The 20,031-nt window shown below is 31.3% G+C and overlaps 1 protein-coding gene across 11 annotated transcripts in view; it reads right to left on the bottom strand.

Moving 5' to 3' along the window:
• The window catches only part of LOC105837894 (synaptotagmin-2), a 68,340-nt gene extending 48,836 nt beyond the window's left edge, over window positions 1-19,504 (bottom strand). Inside the window, exons 1-4 of one of the 11 annotated variants that reach the window (XM_036291751.1) lie at window positions 18,674-19,504; window positions 11,607-11,787; window positions 11,194-11,348; window positions 9,057-9,176 (exon numbers count right to left, since the gene is read on the bottom strand). In XM_036291751.1, coding sequence (XP_036147644.1) covers window positions 9,057-9,176; window positions 11,194-11,335 — 262 coding nt within the window. In that variant the 5' untranslated portion in view covers window positions 11,336-11,348; window positions 11,607-11,787; window positions 18,674-19,504. Of the gene's footprint in view, window positions 1-9,056; window positions 9,177-11,193; window positions 11,349-11,606; window positions 13,509-18,673 lie in introns of those variants that run through there. The other 10 variants (XM_012683067.3, XM_036291752.1, XM_036291753.1 and 7 more) reach the window with 10 other exon arrangements.
• Window positions 19,505-20,031: the final 527 nt, after the last annotated feature.

The following is a 20,031-nucleotide window of genomic DNA, read 5'->3' as shown; positions in this document are numbered from 1 at the left end:
CTCTCAACATTTTACGTATTTGAGGTCCATCAAAAATTCCTTCTCGCAATTTTGCATCAGAGATGTTGGGAAATTTTTCTTGTAAATACTGGTAGCATTCACCATTTTTATTCAGAGCTTTCACCCATTGTTTACTAAAAGTTTAAGTAAATCAACTGATGGTGATGACTATGTTCCGTATAATATATCAAAAAAACCAGGAAAAATAACACAAGAGAAGGTGAACGATCTTGTTCGAGATTTGGGTTTGCCCAAAGATGGAGCAGAGTTTTTGGCGTCCTGGTTGAAACATAATGTTAAGGAGGCGAAAAATGTGAAAACCTCCTATTATCGTGACAGAGAAAGAGAATATCGGCAATATTTCTTTGCAGATGAGGAACATTCATTAGTCTATTGTCACGATGTTATCGGATTAATGAACAAACTGAAACCTGGATGTTACAAGTCTGATGAGTGGAGACTATTTATCGATTCTTCTAAGAGAAGCTTGAAAACAGTGTTGCTGCACAATACTAATGTATATGCCTCCATTCCTGTAGCGCACTCGGTAGTGATAAAAGAAGAGTACACAAACTTGAAAACAGTTCTTGAAAAAATTAAATACACAGAACATAGGTGGCAAATTTGTGGGGATCTAAAAATTCTCACCATATTATTGGGTCAACAATCAGGTTACACAAAAAATCCATGCTTTCTATGTGAATGGGATAGTAGAGATCGAACAAACCATTACATTAGAAAAGAATGGCCGACAAGAACGTCTCTGCAACCTGGGTCTAAAAATATCATAAATGAACCGTTAGTTGAGCCTTCAAAAGTTCTTCTTCCACCTCTTCATATCAAATTAGGACTCATGAAACAATGGGTGCTCTGAATAAAAATGGTGAATGCTACCAGTATTTACAAGAAAAATTTCCCAACATCTCTGATGCAAAATTGCGAGAAGGAATTTTTGATGGACCTCAAATACGTAAAATGTTGAGAGACGACAATTTTGTTACCAAAATGAATGAAGATGAGAGAGCAGCATGGCTGAGTTTCAAAGGTGTCACAGAAAATTTTTTAGGAAACTACAAAAGTCAAGATTACAGACAAAAAATAGCGGAAATGATGGAGAACTATAAAAAACTAGGTTGCCTAATGAATCTTAAGTTGCATTTCTTAGATTCTCATATCGACTACTTCCCAGAAAATCTAGGTGATTATAGTGAAGAACAGGGAGAAAGATTTCATCAGGACATCAAGGAGATGGAGTTTCGATATCAAGGCAAATGGGATGTGAATATGATGGCTGATTTCTGCTGGACGCTCAAACGTGATGTCTCTGTGAAAGGGAAGAAACGTAAGAGAAAGCCATTGCACAGAACCTTCCAGAATAAAAGAGTTAGATATAATAGAAAAAGGCAGTGAATTTTCTACGCTATTTATTCACAGAAGCTCAAACTTGTCATACGTATGGAATTTTCCCCGGATAATGTGGTTACTCAAGCCTGCACGCTCCGGATTATACATTTGTGACCTAAACTGCTTTTATAAGATGTTTTTTTGAGGTTAGGAAAAAATGAGCCAATTTAGCAATTCTGACCTTGAATTTGGATTCAGCGGGTCAAAATACATAAAAATAGATTAGTCTGGTCTGTCGGACCAATGTTAAAAAAAAATTTTTTTTGAGGTTAGAAAAAAATGAGCCAATTTAGCAATTCTGACCTTGAATTTGGATTCAGCGGGTCAAAATACATAAAAATAGATTAGTCTGGTCCGCCGGACTAACGTTAAAAAAAAAATTTTTTTTGAGGTTAGAAAAAAATGAGTCATTTCAGCAATTCTGACCTTGGATTTGGATTCAGCGGGTCAAAATACATAAGGATAGACTAGTATGGTTCGCCGGACCAACATTTAAAAAAAATTTTTTTTTGAGGTTAGGAAATGCGAGCTAACTTTGCAATTTTGACATTGGATTCGGATTCAGCGGGTCGAAATACATAAGAATAGACTAGTCTGGTCCGCCGGACCAACATTAAAAAAAAATTTTTTTTTTAGGTTAGAAAATGCGAGCTAACTTTGCAATTCTAACTTCAGATTCGGATTCAGCGGGTCGAAATACATAAGGATTGACTAGTCTAGTCCGCCGGACCAACCACTTTTTTTTTGTGTGCCTGTGTTATTTTTCATAAACCATTTAGAAATAATACAAAAATTATTCACAATATATGAAATATATTTTTAAAATGTACTGAAAAATATTTATAGTATATGAACTCGAAATATTTTTCGTTTTCTTTGATAATAATAGTATAAATATTTATTTTAATTTATACTTTCATAAATATTTATCATAATTTTTTTATATCTGGCAACCTTGGACATAAAAATATGTACGTACAAAACATTTATCATAAATATATTTCCTTCTTATAGAGATTTTATAAATATTTTGTGCTAACTGGGTTTTATCTACACAAAATACTATATACAATATATATTTTTTAAGAGACCTGTCACAGGTAAATCGTAATGCCCTCTAGTGTTGAATTCATGTATTGGACAAAAACGTCGATGACGTATTTTATAAAGAAAAACTATTTTGGCGTTCCACATCTTTTGCGTACTGCTTCTCTCATATGAGGTATTGGATACTCTAATTAATGCAGATCGATTGTCATAGAGTCGCAATAAATTATAGAATGAATTAATCTGGTTTCGATAATCTATTGAGCCTAACCACTACAAGTGCAGTTTAAAATTTGTTTGGAGTGATAAAGCACTCCAAATTTCTTTTAGAATTAAATATAACATTTTTATAAAATATTCTGTACTTTTTAAATTGAAACATGACGATAGTGGGTGTTTACGATAATGGCTATCCAAGTAATTTTCTCTAGGACCGAAATATATGATAAACATAGTCATCTACTACCATCATGATTCGTGACAACTCAATGCTGTCTGGTATAGCCAAATCAACATCACGATGAGCGAGTTGCAAGTTGCGAATTCCATGAGTTTGTAGCAGGTAACCTAAAAAGTACGATATAAATATTATAAATAATTTGATTATTACAATTAAAAATGATCTGTTTTTAATGTATAATAAGATTATTAACTTTATTAAAATAGTAATTATATGTAACACAATCATATATTTTTAAAGTATTGTCTAAAGTAGTATCAGAGATTATTTTATTTACAAATATTTGTTTTGTCTATCAAGTTTCTATCATAACGGTATTATTTCAAAACCTAATATAATATTTTAATTAAACATTGATTCTCAATAAATGTTATTATTTATTATTAACTAACATATATATTAGAAAAGTCATCTTTTATTAAACAGATGTTAACACTTTGAAACAAATGAGATAAATTATGTAAAATTACTAAATAAATCATTATTAATAATATTTTTTAGATTACAAGTAAAATAAAAATTTAAGTATAAATATTTTTCTTTCTTGTAACAACTGTTAATAATAAGTTGCATGGTGTTATCATTATTTTACTTAAAAAATCATATATCTTTATGTATAAATGTTATGCATGAATATTTCACTAATGTGAGACTAATAATAATGTTTACAATAAATTTTTTTAATTTGTAATGCAAGTGCATAGTAACATTTATTAAGAATCAATGTCTAATTAAAATTTTATATTAGGTTTTAAAATAATATCGTTATAATAGAAACTTGACAGACAAATAAATAAATAAAATATTTGTAAATAAAATAATCTCTTTAATATTACTTTAGACAATACTTTAAAAATATATGATTGTGTTACATAATTACTATTTTAATGAAGTTAATAATCTTACCATACATTAAAAACAGATTATTTTTAATTGTAATAATCAAATTATTTATAATATTTATATCGTACTTTTTAGATTACCTGATGTTGATTTGGCTATACCAGACAGCATTAAGTTGTCACGAATCATGATGGTAGTAGATGACTTATCATATATTTCGGTCCTACAGAAAATTACTCGGATAGCCATTATCGTAAACACCCAGTATTAGTATCACACTATACTATCGATATACAAGGTACCTGTACCTAATATGGCGAGTGAGTCCCAGATGCGCACAGTAATAAACGGACACAGCAAGCTGAGTGAAACGGACACAGTAACAAACGGACACAGACCAAACGGACACAGTGCGAAACGGACACAGTAACAAACGGACACAGTGCGAAACGGACACAGACCAAATGCGCACAGAGCGAAACGGACACAGACCAAATGCGCACACTGCACATGCGCACGGACCAAATGCACACACGGAAAGTCGCAAACCCATGTGATGCAGTGAATGCTTTGCACGCACGCACGCACACACATACACACACACACACACACACACACACCCCGGGGGGTGCAAGGGGGGCCTTCGGCCCCCCTCCCGCACCCGCCCCGTCCAAATCGCTAATCTATGTGGACTTTACTCTGCTTGCAATGTACATGGATTGCATTTGGTCCGCACGTGCAGTGTGCGCATGTGCAGTGTGCGCATTTGGTCCGTGTGCATTTGGTCCGTGCGCATTTGGTCTGTGTCCATTTCGCACTGTGTCTGTTTCGCTCTGTGCGCATTTGGTCTGTGTCCGTTTCGCACTGTGTCTGTTTCGCTCTGTGCGCATTTGGTCTGTGTCCGTTTGTTACTGTGTCCGTTTGTACTGTGTCTGTTTATTACTGTGTCTGTTTGTTACTGTGTCCGTTTCACTCAGCCTGCTGTATCCGTTTATTACTGTGCGCATCTGGGACGCTCCCAATATGGCTGTGTACCCAATGTACAATATGACTCCCCATTTTCAAATAGTTACACAACATAGCAGGATGTGAATTATCGGCGATTTGGGGAAATAAATGCGAATTTCCTATGTTTTCTTTCGTATTTTGTCTCAAAATTGAATGTTATAAAATATTACAAAAACATCGTCTTAATGATTGTACAGTAGAAGCTCCGTATAGCCACGGTCTCGAGAGTTTGCGTCGTGGCATTGAGTGAAATTGTGGCACTACAAATAACCCCACTCTATCGACAGAGTGGGAGAGATTGGCGTACACGACGTGAGCAGGCTGCGCGGCGCTGATGCGCGGTAGCGCGATAGGACGCATAGTGGAGGAATAGATTTGTCTCTTCGATGAGACAATGAGCACGTTTACACCGTACATTTAGTCCGCGACCTATACACTATATTCGATCCAAACACGATAAGTCACAACGATGTAAACATTCGCGAACTTGTTTGGGTCAGGTCACTTTTTCACGATCCCTGACCCATTTTAGGCCACACAACGTAACGCGTGTAAACGGTCGTGTACTATAAAGCGGGTAAGTGTACCCGCAAATACTAATAGATGGGTTTATAGCATACATATATAAACTACTTACCTATATTAGTCCAAATTTATGTATAGGTCTACACGGTGTAAACAATTTGTTACTAGTCTACCTTAGGTCGCGGTATAGGTCAGGGCATAGGTCAGGTCATGTCTTGTAAACTAGGCCAATGAAGAAGGCATTGAGGGGAAACGCAATAAATCGGAGAGTGGCAATGCGGAGCTTCTATTGTAAACCAAGTGAATTGTAACGAGTCTTAAGCACCTGATTTGCCTTTATCAACTTTTATTTATATCCACCGGTATCACTTATATTCAATTAGTAGTTACCAGATATGGTGCAATTGCACCAATGTGGTTCTTTAAAGTGTTGTATTGGCGCGTGAAATTTTCACTTTGCCGCTTGGCGCAATTTGTGGCGCATGAAGAAAAAATATAACGGCAAGTGGCGCTTAGGCTAATATTACAAGAGTCTAATTAGCTCATTTTCAATTGGCTGAATAGAGGATTTTTAGAATTCTTGGAGTAAAAGTTAAAAACTTTAAGAAAATTCTATCTCTCAGCTAATAAAAACATCCAAAAATTCAATACATGAAATGAGTAGTAATTTGGTTACATAGGGCGCGTTCAGCAGAGTGGATCAGTGAGCGCTCAGTGATTCTTTATTAGTTTCTACTTCTAAATCCAACGAAGGACTAAAGGCAAAAATGTTAGTCATGTTAAAGAATCACAGAGCGCTCACTGCTTTGCTCTGTCTGCTAAACGCGCCCATTGTGTCTTGAGTGAGAATGTCTTTCTACGCAGTAGAAAAAAACAAAAAAAAAGAAAAAACAGGAACTAATCACAGTTTTTGTTCAATTCGTGGAATTGAATTCTTTTACATATCGAAAACGGTTCCGTTTTTTTCCACTGCGTGGGAAGGAATTTTTATTTAAAACAATACAGCCAAAGACACTATCCAATTTATGAGTCGAATAAAAAAAAAAGTTCTATTTATATTTTTTGCCTAAAAGTTAACGCGACGTACTAAATGGAAGAATATTTTGTCGCGTTTGAAGTTATATATTTTCTGTAGCCTGTTTTACATTAATCGCAAGTTGCTAGTTGCAATTTGCGACAATGCCTGTCAAGGCTTAACTAGAAACTAAGCGCTTTATTGGGTGTCACAAGTCGCAACTGGCTCTTTGCGATTAATGTAGAATGAGCTTGAGGTGTCGGTAATGGACGTTATAGTCCGTTCTACTTAATTGCAAGTCGCCAGTTGCGACTTGCAATATCCAATAAACGCCTAGTTTCTAGTTAAAGCTCGACAGTTATTGGATGTCGCAAACTGGCGACTTGCAATTAATGTAGAATGGTCTTAGCATCGCAGATAGAGAAGAAAGAAATGCGAGAAGCTAGATCTATTTGAATTGAGGGTCCTTGCACAATACTAGGCAATAGACAATAGGAACACAACATAAAGAAAGAGAGAAGAAGATTCTTTCTCTCTTTTATTATTTCTTTTATTGCCTGTTGCCTGGCATTGTGCAAGGGGCTTGATGCATTGTATCTTTAAAATTAGCGCATGATGGCGCTTTAAACCTTCTGAATTAGCGTATTGATATGTCTAGAATCTGGCAATCCTGAGACGACGATTGTCAGTTGGTCGGCATCGAGACACTGAACGCGCCACATCAATAAATATATAGTTACTGAAGAGCACAGAATATTGCATATATAAATTTAATTTATTAATACTGGCGACCTTTACTTAATTGGAACGGTAGCATTCCCATTCATTTCTTTTTAAAACGCGTAAAACGAACGAAGTAATTAAATGGCAGAAAAATATTTCATATATTTATTATAAAATTAGAAAAATCTTTAAAACTTAGGTGGGCCATATTGGATACAGATATCTTCAGTTTAGCGACCCAGTGCTGCAACGTCTTTTGTTTTCGCAATTCAAACTTATTTTTTTATGTATTCATATAACTTTTAAAGGTAATTATTTAGAATAATGGACCACCTTCTGATGTCAATGACTTTGATATTATCAAGGTCATCATACTGAGTAATGTTATAAAGGTTTTATTTGGCGCTCGTTATTTGTTAAAAAGTTATAAACAAAAAAGGTTTAAAAATGTACCATTGTTTACCGATTAATGTGGAATGAAATTTGTCCTCTAATAAGGGATACACACACACGCGCGCGCGCGCGCGCGAAAGGGGGCTTTTGTCCCCTCCCCCTCCCGCACCCACCCTGTTGGTAGGAGTGCCCTGAGTAGAAGTGTGCAAAAGTAAATGCGTCCTTTATTGATGATAAATTACGACTTAACTGGCATAGTTATTTCTCAAGGTCGGAGGCCCTTGCACTCCCCTCCGCGCGCGCGGGTGCTTTTGTGTGTGTGTGTGTGCGTGCGTGCGTGCGTGCGTGCGTGCGTGCGTGCGTGCGTGCGTGCGTGCGTGCGTGCGTGCGTGCGTGCGTGCGTGCGTGCGTGCGTGCGTGCGTGCGTGCGTGCGTGCGTGCGTGCGTGCGTGCGTGCGTGCGTGCGTGCGTGCGTGCGTGCGTGCGTGCGTGCGTGCGTGCGTGCGTGCGTGCGTGCGTGTGCGTGTGCACCTTGGGAGGACGAATTTCATTCCACATTAATCGAAAAACAATGGTACATTTTTAAACCTTTTTTATTTATAAATTTTTTTCTCGTACTTCCTCCAATTAAAAATTGTTATTTACATTACTCTCTGAGCATATGAAGCCATTACAAAAAATTTCAGTCCATTTGGATGTAGTCCGTTATTCTAAATAATTATCATTAAAATAATTACATCTCATTTTTTAATTTTTGTTTATAACTTTTTAACAAATAATGAGCGCTAAGTAAACCCTTTATAACATCACTCAGGATGATGACCTTGATAATATATATTAAGGTCATTGATATCAGGAGGTAGTCCGTTATTCTAAATAATTATCCTTTTAAAATTTATTTTTGTTATACTCGAAAAAAATGCAAAGTATTGTGTATAATATTTTTACATATTTATTAGAAAAATTTATTTGAATAATAAAATATGTTGAAAAATAAATGAATTTTATATAATTATAAAAAATACTGGAAAGAATAAAGAAATATTGCAAAATATTCGTACACATTTATTAGCAGAACTTCTACACCAAAATATGCTATAAATTGCATAAATATATTATGAAATACTATACATATACATTATAAAGAAAAGTAATAAAAATGATAAAAAATAAAACATAAATCAACTAAACAATATTTGGTTTTTTAAAATTTTTAAATATTTGTAACTTAATTGTAATATAAATATTTAAGTTCACTATATTTAAAATTTGAACAAATTTTTAAACTAAATAGATTTTTCAATACTTATACTTGGAATGCTTCTATTTTGGCCTTTTAATAGAATATTAAATTTTAATAAATTTTCCTGCATAACCTCATTAAACTTATTACATTTATTGATTTTTATTTTAAATTTTACTGAATTCTTTATCATCGTAATGTCTTGTATTGACTTCTTGTTGAAATCTCAATAAAATGAAACTAAAAATGAATCAAATAAAAGAGATTTCTATATGCGATTCCGTAATATATTAGTGTTATTCATTACAATTCAGCAAAATATTTCCATTAAGAACGGAACAATCAAGATTAAAAAAAAAAACTTCTTAATCCTTAAATGTAATAAAAAATCATACCATTGTTGTCATTTTCGTATAGACTGCCGAGTCTCCAAGATCTATAGCTTACATCATTTAATTTTAAGTTATCATTTTCTTGGCTCTTAGTTCGCAACGACACGTTCTTGTCCCCCTTGCCTGTGGAAAATATGTCAATGTCGTATTCGTTTTTCTTCTAGAAAGACAATGCTCTTGCATTCTTTGCTTGATATTTCTACTTTTTTTGTATAATTTTTAAAATGATATATTATATTTCAATATTTTGAAATTAAAATATTTTTCTTATATAATTTTCGATATTAATTAAAGATATTAAATTGTCGAGATTAATTTTAATATAAAAATTACATGGCTATTGTATGATGATGTGATGATTCCTAGGTATAATTCGGCGCGGGTAAATGCAATACAAATGTAATGTAAAAGACTTGCGAAGATATGGAGAAAATACGCAATAGACATTCTTTGCAATAAATTGGAAGAGTATGTACATTGTGTGTTGACGTGTTTAATTACATAACGTTGCAAAGGAAACAAAAGAAACAAGCTTTACTGAAGCGTGCGCGTGCGTTGTGCGTGTGTGTGTGTGTGTGTGTGTGTGTGTGTGTGTGTGTGTGTGTGTGTGTCATGCGACATAATGCAATGACGTAATTCATATTCATATTGTAAAGAAATGTACAATTAAAGTTTAAGGATGCATTTTAACTATTTTTATAATAATGGAAAAATGATAAAAAATTATAAATTGTCCTATATTTATTTAAAAAAAAACATCTAAAAATTGTACAGTAATTATTCTAAATAAAAATTTATTTTAACAAGAAGAAATGTGTTCTAAAATATAAAAATATTTAAAAATATTAAAAAAAATTTGAATTTTTTTATATATAAGTTGTTTTTTTAAATATAATTTTATATAAATATTTTAAATATTCAACATAGTTTACGTATTTTAAAATTTTATTGCGAAACAAAGATTAGTTGTAGTATTTACACATATATAAAGGAAATAAAGATAAAGGTAATTCTTACATTATGATCCATAATGTCTCCGTTATTAAATAAGAAAGTCTAGTGATTATTTATGGAATTATTTGTTTAGTAATCAGTAGTTATGCAGTAGAACCAATTTGTTATAAAACATTTTTAATTTAGACCATTTTGAGTATTTAAAAAGGGGACCATTTGAGTATTTTTAAGGGGACTAGTGAGATTTAAGATGTCGAAAATTAATTAGGCTAGAGGCATATCCGTGAGTGCATCCCGCACTTACCGCAATTACCACACTAGTTGCATAAATATCTATTACCTCTAAAGCTAACCCCCACTTTTCTAAAATTATAAAAATTACAGCTAAAATATTAATAACGTTCTGAAACTCCTTAGAAAGTTTTTTAATAGTTTTAGAATAAAAATTTTTAACAAATTATATATTTAAGGTATCTCAAAGAATAAGGTAAAAAATTTTGATCTATAAATTAAAGATTCAACAACACAATTTTTCAATTGTTAACATCTTGTGTTTTAAGGGATCATTATTGAAGCTCGCAAAGGACTACTTGTAACTCTCAACAAAAAAATATTGCATTTTTAACAAAAATGTTTAAGCTGAACATTTAAAGACTTGATACAAAATAAAAAATCTGAAAAATTTCTTCAATATTTTTATTATTAATTACGCATATAGAATATTAATTATAGAATTCAGAAAGAACTAATTAAAATATTTTTTATAATTTTAAAGTTAATTTCACACACAAAGGTTATTATTATGCATTACATTTGTATATAGATTTTTTATGTACTATATGTATGTACAAAGCAGTGCGCGCGCTTCCATGTGCGCGCTTGTAGAAACTTAAAGTACGCGTGACTAGAAAATAAAATATAAACAAGAAACAGAAGAAGGAAGTAGTGGAAAGAAAAAGGAAGAAGGGAAGAGATGAGAGAGGAAGTGTTACATGTTTTTACGTATGCGCGACAAGTATGTATTTTGCAATGACAATAAGATTAATTCTCCAATTATTCTTGATTGGTGTTTAATGATAATTTTATCTCTAGACATTGCTGTTGATCTATAAAACCACTCACAAATAATTAAATGTAATATATTTAATATATAAAGAAAATTAATTAAATCTATAGGTAAGCTTACTTCTTTTCTTGAAACATTCATAACCGATGCAACCGGGCGTGAGGAAACAAATAAACAGAAGCAACGCGATCAAGATGATTCCCACTCCTATTATAATTAAGATTGGCAGGCCCCATGGGCCTAAGAAATCTTCGCGCGACATTCACTGCAAGTCACTGAAATTCGAATTTAAAGTTACTTGTGCATCAAGATGCGGTTACAGATAAACTCTTAACGCTAACGCGGCGTAAACCTAGAGACGGTTCAAAGAAAACTGCTTGCGTAATATATATGCGTTTTAATTCATTGTAAAAATGTTTGATATTTAATTAGCGTTTATTCCCAATTTATCAATTAAGTAATATTACGTAAGTTATAAGGAATTATTCACAATAGAAATTACATCGCATCGAACGTTACGTTGAAACACTTACATCTTTTGTCTGTTGCCACCACATTTGCTACCGATGTCTCTTGCGATATAGAAACATGAAAAATAAACCGCTTTAGTGTATGCACACTGGCGCGTCGGACAGGAAACACTTGTATCACCAATAATTCTCGTCTGAACCAAAGCTGGTGAAACAAACGCTAACACTCAATGATAAAGAAACACTGTTGAAACATTATAAGTAAAATATAATAATGTATATAAAATCGGTAATTTTTGTTTCATATAAGAACATATACAATTACAATACATACATAATTATAAATTTTTTTATATAAACATTTTTTATCGGATAATAATAACTTATATTTCCTTTCTATTAAATAGCTAATGAGAAAAAAAAACTCGAAACTGATTACAGAATATTTCAAGACAATTTTATTAATATTGTTTTCTTTTCTTAGTAGAAATGTTTATTGTATTGGCAAAAAAGTTTATTGCAAATTTTCTAGTTTTTTGTATTATATATATTCCAGACAGCACTATATCCGAACTTACATGGAAATAGATTTTTAAATTTTTGGATTAACAATATATATATATGGGTGGTCCATTGTAATCGAGACACTAGTAAATAGTTTTTAATTTAAAAATGATCTGGAAAAATGGTAATGATAAAGTTTTTCAAGAGAATGCTGGCTAAGTTGAAAAAAAAGTAATAACTGTTGTATGGTATTTTAGCCCTAAGAAGAGCTGGTTGAAAAAAATGTCCTAGAAAAAATAATAAAAAATGTTCTAAAAGATAAAATCCTCTAACTGTATATATTTACCTGGAAAGAATCGCATAATAACGAACAAATATGTTTATTTAACTATTATTATGTAATTTTTCATTTCAATGTCTTAAAACAGCGCGAATACACAAGTTGGTAAAATTAGCAACTTTGACTTTCCATATGTTAGAAATAAAAAGCCAGCTCTATTTGAAACTTTCTGATGATTAATGCCTCATTATAAATAATCATTTAGTACCAGTTAGAAGTCTAAATTTAAGAGTGAAAAAATGAGTTATTTTTGAGATATTTTTGAGGGTATTTTTCCGGAAGCAAAGTGTAAAGTTCAAACTGCCATAACTTTGCAAATAATGGTCATAGGAAAAAATACTGAAGCAAATTGAAGGGCAAAATGTCTACTTTACAATGCGTCGCGACGGTCACGTCAAAATTTAAAATTTTTTTAATTTAAAACAATTTTTGAGTAAAAAAAAATTGGGAAATTACAAAATTTTTTTTCGTGTTTATTTAACTACATGAATGAATGAAGCAAAGATAAATTTTATTCGTAAATAAAACCTGTTATCAAAAACTTGTTATCAAAAGCTCAATTCTTAACCTTTAATTTCGTCTTTTATATGATTCTCAATGATTTTTTTTTATCAAGTTATCGACATTTTTCGGAAAAATGTTATTTTTTAATTCGAAGGTTTATATCTCGACAATCAATTATTGTACAGTAACAAAAAAAAAAAAAAAAAAAAACAAATTGAAAGGCAAACACTCAACTTTAACAATAAATTTTTAGTCTAAAAAATACTGACTTTTGCTGAATTTTTTAATTTTTTTATGCCATAAAAGTGTCAAAAAATTTCATGTATTGACAAGGGAACATGGAACAAGTAGAACGTGGAATCCAGATTGCGCAACTTTAGCTTTTAAAGTTAATACATTATTTTTTAAAACCCATTTTAATCTTTTTGATGATGTGCAAAATCCAATCGAGCAACCTCCCCGCGGTGTACATCGGATAACATTGATGCCGACGGTAATCATTTTTCTGTGCAAATTTTCGAATTGCGAGACTGTAGTTTTTTAATTAAAGATATCTCATATCCGAAAAAGTTTTATTTTTGGTATTTTTTGTTAGAGAAAAATTAATTAATTTACAATAAAATTGCCTTATCAATATTTAAAGTGCAATATCTCGACTTCAAAATGACAAAATAAAAAAAAATCAGAATAGATTTTAAAGTGTAATGTATTAATTTTAAAAGTCCAAGTTGCGCCTACTGGATTTTACGTTGCACCTGTTTCACGTTCCCTATACGTAAAATTTTTTGACATTTCTTTGACATAAGAAAATGAAAAAAAATCAGTAAAAGTCAGTATTTTTTTTTTTTTCTAGAAAATTTATTACTAAAGTTGAGGGTTTGTCCTTTAATTTGCTTTTTTTTTTTTTACTGTATGATTGGTTACCAAGATATGAGAAAATCTGTTAAAGAGCGTTAATTTTATCTTTTAAACATAAAAATAATTGTATGTGTGTGTGTGTGTGTGTGTGTGTGTGTGTGTGTGTGTGTGTGTGTGTGTGTGTGTGTGTGTGTGTGTGTGTATTTGTTGATTGTGTCCTTCTACAGGTTCCATAATCCCAATCTGTTTTCCCTTTTCGGTAAAATGTTAATTGTGTTTGTTACGTAAATCCGAAGAACTTTTGCTTATGACATGATTGGTAGAACTTTATGAGTAACAAACTCTTGTGCTATAAGAATTATATAATATAAATATTTATTGAGTTATTTAAATAAAACAAAGTGGTTTATAATCCTCTTTTCTCCTCTATATAATTGTGCTCATTTTTTCAATAAAATGTAACACAAAATAGTTTATGCATTTGTTATTTTTCATACAAAAACTAATATACTTTGTATCTCCATATAGGATTTCTGAAAAGACATATTTTAAATGTATCCATTTTTAGTAACAATGAATAATTATACCAATTTTGACTGAACTATGAATGGAACAAAAAAGATATTTTTCTTGCAAGAAATCTAAGAATTTCTAATAGCACAATTCATTGGTAAGACATTGGTTTAATATTGACATACATTGAGAACATACACACTCGCAAAAAAACGGGCCACCTAATTTTTCTCTAATTTTTAAATATCTTTCAATAGCGACAACTCCGCTAAAAATTATCGTATCGAAATGAACCGAAGCTCAAATTAAAACTTAAACTTTTCTCTTAAAAATCATATAAACCGTAATTGAATTACGTCAAATGTTTTACAAAATGGCAGACATTGAAGACGTTAATGCTTAAAAAATGGAGAAATATTTCTTTTTAATTGTTGCGTAGCTCAAGGAAAGCAATTCTCTCATTAAAAAATGTATGAGTTTTTAAGCACATTCTTTTCCTAACAAATCCCTCTTCGGAATTTTTTTCTACAATTTTTTAAACACAATTATATCGTTTTCAAGAAAACGTTACAAAAACGACAATTTTTTATTTAAAATCAGCAGTTCATAAATAAATTGTCATGGAAAAACTTTTTCAAAAAGGAAATTGAAATAAAAACTTCAAAGTTTAAAAATTTGTTTCTTTTGAAAGTACGATCGGATTTAAATATCGTGTGAATGTGTGCATGTATGCATCCTGCTCTTGACATTACTCAGGATTAACGATGTGGACGTAGCAAAAATTTGATTCCGTGCGTACGTACGTGCGTGCGTGCTTATGTTTAATAATGCGTATTGCCTCCTCTTGCATCTAACAATTTTTGTATACGTTGAGGCATACTGCTAATTAAATTTCTTATTTCTTTTTATCTTCAGATGTCTTATTCTTCTTGCAAGGCGTTGCGTAGTACTGCTAATGTTTGAGCATTATGTTTTCTAACTCTTCGTTTTAGGATATCTTATAAATGCTCTATAGGATTTATATCCGGACTCATAACAGGCTGCAACATTCGGGGTATGTTTATGTAATCAAAGAAATCAGTCACTATTCGTGCTACGTGTGGTCTCGCGTTATTTTGTATCAATAAGAATCCCAATAGTCAAGTCTGTTAAAGACAGGCTTTGCGCACTATGTGCTGTATGTTATACTGACATAATTTTGGCAATAATAAAGCATGATCTGCAGTGTCAGCTAATGTGCTTAGAAATAAAACAGAAATCTAGTAGAATCTACGTAATAATCTGCGTATAATAACAGAAATGCTGCAAAAATCGGACAAAATATGTCAGCATAGAGAGAACAAAATTTAAGCATTATGTGTTGACATGATGTATTAACAAAAAGCAAAAATTAATTAGAAAATGACGTCACTTCATTTGGGCAGAAACTTGTTAGAAGTCAAGCTTACTAAGTAGCAGTAGGATAAAAATGGGACAAAAATCGTGTATATATTGTCGTCTCAGATCGTAACAGCATAAACACAGCAGAAATACTGCATGATCTGACGTCAAGAAATAATAATAGAATCATAACATATATCATGTAAAATTTCCCCTTTCTATTTTAATCGAATTTTCACATTATAAAAAAAAGGTGTATTAGATGTTGTAAAAAAATTTTATACTTATATTTTAAACTTATATTACGATTGATATTATCAGAAAATATTACAATTAGACATTTATTTTAATATTTTTGCATATTATTTTTCTTTTAATTCGTATAGTAACTTTAGAAAAACGTTCTATGAAAATGTAAAAATATTTACTAAAAATAAAAGTTTATAGGAGCTTTTAATGTTTTATAAAAATATCAAATTTTTGTAGAAATTAAAAAAACAGCTACAAATTACAATCTCTCAAATAAAAGATTTGTTGCAAATAGCAATTTTTAGAAATATACAATTTTGCAAAAAATGGTACAAAAAATTAAAAAACTTTAAATTTTTTAAAACATTCTAAGTTTTATTAGTTAAAATATTTACCTATTTATATAATACTAGCATTATTTATAAATAATTGTAGAAATGTATTGAAATTTACTTTTCGTGTAAACTACAAAACTTTAAGTTTTCTATTTTTAGTTTCCCATAAAGTACTACAAATTATACATAAAACAACAAAACTGTTTGTTTCTTTAAAATTTTAAAAACTGTTACGTTTGTAACTCATAAAAATTTATAATTTTCTCTTAAATATTTGATGTATGTACTTTTCGATAGAATATTAAACATTCCTTTGGATAAGTACAAAATTCTGTAGTCTTCTATGGCTTATTATCGTCTGAAAACCTTGGCACAGAAAATTTCTATGAATATATAAAAAGCTAATGATAAATTGTATCTTAATATAAAAGTATTTGCTGAAAGTAAACATTTGTAGTTTTTATTGTTTTATATAAATATCAATTTTTGTAGAAATTAAAAAAAAAATCAAATTACATTTATTTGTTCAAATAAATCTGTCTGGATAATTTTTTCGCTAAAATTCTCCTATATTATTTATTTAATTACACAATATTTTATATTTTTATAACAATACTTTGAACAATATCTATTGATCTATTATAAATATGTATTTATAAACATCAAGTATTTATGGATTATCACAAAGTGTTAGTTCCCATATGGTCTTCGAAATTCAGCAACGTCAACGGCGGCTGACAATTGGATGGGTGACCGTTTTTCTGCCATTGTGTTGTACCAGCAAGCCATGCACGAATTCTGCTGCATTTTTGCTGTCAATAACTCATATTGTAAGTCGTGCCTTATTCTTGCTATGTTTCTGCCATCATATTGTGAAGGCAAATCGTGCATAATTTCTGCTGCGTTTCTGCTGTTGCATTAGGACAGTAAATCGTGTTGTCAGAAAATAAGCTTAATGAGGACGCAGTAGACAGAAATTTGTTCGATATTCATGTTTTAATCTGCTCACATATTGCCAGCATACTGCTAGCGTTTGGCTACTAGGGAAATTATCTCCAATGAATTGTGCTTTGTAAGGCACAATGGAATAATAAAGTATAGAATAATAAAGTCTTCATTGTAAACATAGGTATCCATATTACGCTGAAAAAAGTGGAATTCCCTATGTCCGTCGGCCGATATTTCGGCCCAAACCATAATAGATCCATCATTAAAGTTTTCTTTTATTTTTAAGGAACATGGAGCAATTGTTCTCCAGCATGACGATTCATTTGTTGACAATTTCAGAACAACGTTATCAGATTTTGCAACAGACGCACATGTTGTAGCGTTGATTAATGATTGAAGGAGTTAATATCCCAGATAGCCAAATGTCTTAATATTGTAGTTATATTGCCAACAATCGTGCAGCAACTAATTTAGACAAACTCGGAACAAGGTAAGACAGCATTATATCTGTTAGGTTGAATTCTATTTTTAACAATAGCAAATTGATAGCAACATGTCAGCATCAATTTGTTATCAATCATTTGTTGTTGCCATGTTGCTGTTATATTGTAAACAATGTAATGTATCATTATTGCTAACCGTTTCCTTTTTTTAAATGTCCTTAACTGATTGCATGTATAAGTAATCATGTTGCTAAATTCGTAATGTGTTTTATTTCAATGTCTACAAATGTATAGCAAATCTATAACAACACATGCAACACATAGCATTAGTTTATTTTAAATGCCACATGCTTGATTATCTGGGATTATGTATCAAATTTGTTCATGAATTGCTGATTTTAAATAAAAAAGTTGTCGTTTTTATAACATTTTCAAAACGATGTAATTCTGTTAAAAAATATCATAGAAAAATGTTGCAAAGATGGATTTGTTAGAAAATGAATGAGCTTAAAAACTCCTACATTTTTTTAAATCAGGAAGTTGACTTTCTTGAGCTACGCAATGATTAAAAAAAAATTTTTCCCCATTTTTTAAGCATTATCTTTGACATCCGTTATTTTGTAAAACATTTATTGCAATTCAAATACGGTTTATATAGTTTTTAAGAAGAAAGTTTAAGCTTTAATTTAAGGTTTGGTTCATCTCGACACGATAATTTTTGGCGGAGTTGTCGCTATTGAAAAATATTTAAAAAATTGATCAATGTTAAGTGGCTTGTTTATTTTGCGGGTGAGTGTATTAGGTCAATATTGTGCTAATGAATTGTGTTACTAGAAAGAGAGTTCCTAATGAGAAATGGTGATTGGAGAGACATCGAATCGACATGTTTTGATGAATCATTTCTCACTAGGTGTAGTTTTTCTATTAAATTCACTGGAAATGACGCTTGGAAATGACGCAAAAATAATTATAGCGATTTTTACTCGAGTCACGCACATCAAAATTCTACTATGTGTACGCAAAAGTAATGCAGCGAAATAACGAGTTATAACATACGGAAGTGAAGCACGATGTACCGTTCACAACAATGACTGAGGTTGTTAGAACATATGCTTAATAACAAGCGCAGACATTTACGCGCACCGGTCTGCGTATCTCGTATTACACGCAACGTAACACTATACGCAAACGTTAATTTCGATAACGATTAATGTTAACATATTGAGCATTATCTGGAATATTTAATATGATTCACGAGAGATTAATCACATCTGTCTTTAAAAATTTCAAGGTCAGTACCAAGGATCACAATTGCGAAATTACGCTGTTGACCTTGTAACATTGATTATTTCTAGTTTTTTCTCTTCTCGAATAATCTCGCATTCACAACTCATGAAAAATATTCGATTTGCGAACGTCATTTACAAACGTCATTTATAACGGACAATTTGGATGTGGTTATTGATTATTTTTTTTCGCAAGTATTCACATGACACTCGTTCAATCGTGTTGCAATTCCATAGTAATAATATATGAACTCGCGATTTCGCCGTTCAATGGTTTCACTCGCGAATGCGAATTCGCGACTGTACGTACACTCAACCAGGAGGTCAACTTAATCGAAATGTTCCACTCTGCTTCGTAAGCACCGATGTGACGGGCCCGTACGTGGCGTTTGCGTCCTCAGTCAACTGAACAAATGCACATATGACGTCGAGACAACGATAGGCGTTCCCGCTTAGGAAGTTTTACGCCTTTGACTATCTTGGACGAATACTGGATAAATGAATAATACTTACGCCGCGTTGGCTATTTCAATTGGAGACTTGTGACTATATTATTTGCAATTTTAGTATTTAGAATTCAAGATAATCATGAAATTATTTATCTTTTTCAAAAATAGTTTTTAAATATTTACAGCAGTAGTTTGTCGTTCATAAATTGTGTTTTTTAATTATTAAAATTAATTTTTTAAAAATATATTTGAATATTAGTGTCGCCCGTTCTTTACTGATTAAAATGATATTTACAATAAATGTAATCTACCGTAATGATTTATATAAATCGCAATATATCTTAAATTAATTTTTTCCTTTACAGCAAAATTTAATACGCTATTATAATATGTATTATAAATTGTGCAATAATATTGCTAAAATATTATAATTTTAAAATTTTATAAAAAATGTTGTAAGAGATATAATATCGTCTTTATAAATCATAGTATTACTGTAATATCATACAATTTAATAATGTATATTTAATAATAATACTAAATATTCAGATATATTTCTTCAATGATATATATCATGCAGCTCACTATTTCTCATCGCTAGATGAGTAAAGAGATTGTTAACTCATTAATAAGATTTTAGTATAAATCTTGATTACGTGATGAATTACGATCCCACGGG

The sequence above is a fragment of the Monomorium pharaonis genome, chromosome 9, assembly GCF_013373865.1.
Source record: "Monomorium pharaonis isolate MP-MQ-018 chromosome 9, ASM1337386v2, whole genome shotgun sequence".
In the NCBI taxonomy this organism is placed as follows: Eukaryota; Metazoa; Arthropoda; class Insecta; order Hymenoptera; family Formicidae; genus Monomorium; species Monomorium pharaonis.
This window is presented reverse-complemented; position numbering and strand designations above follow the sequence as displayed.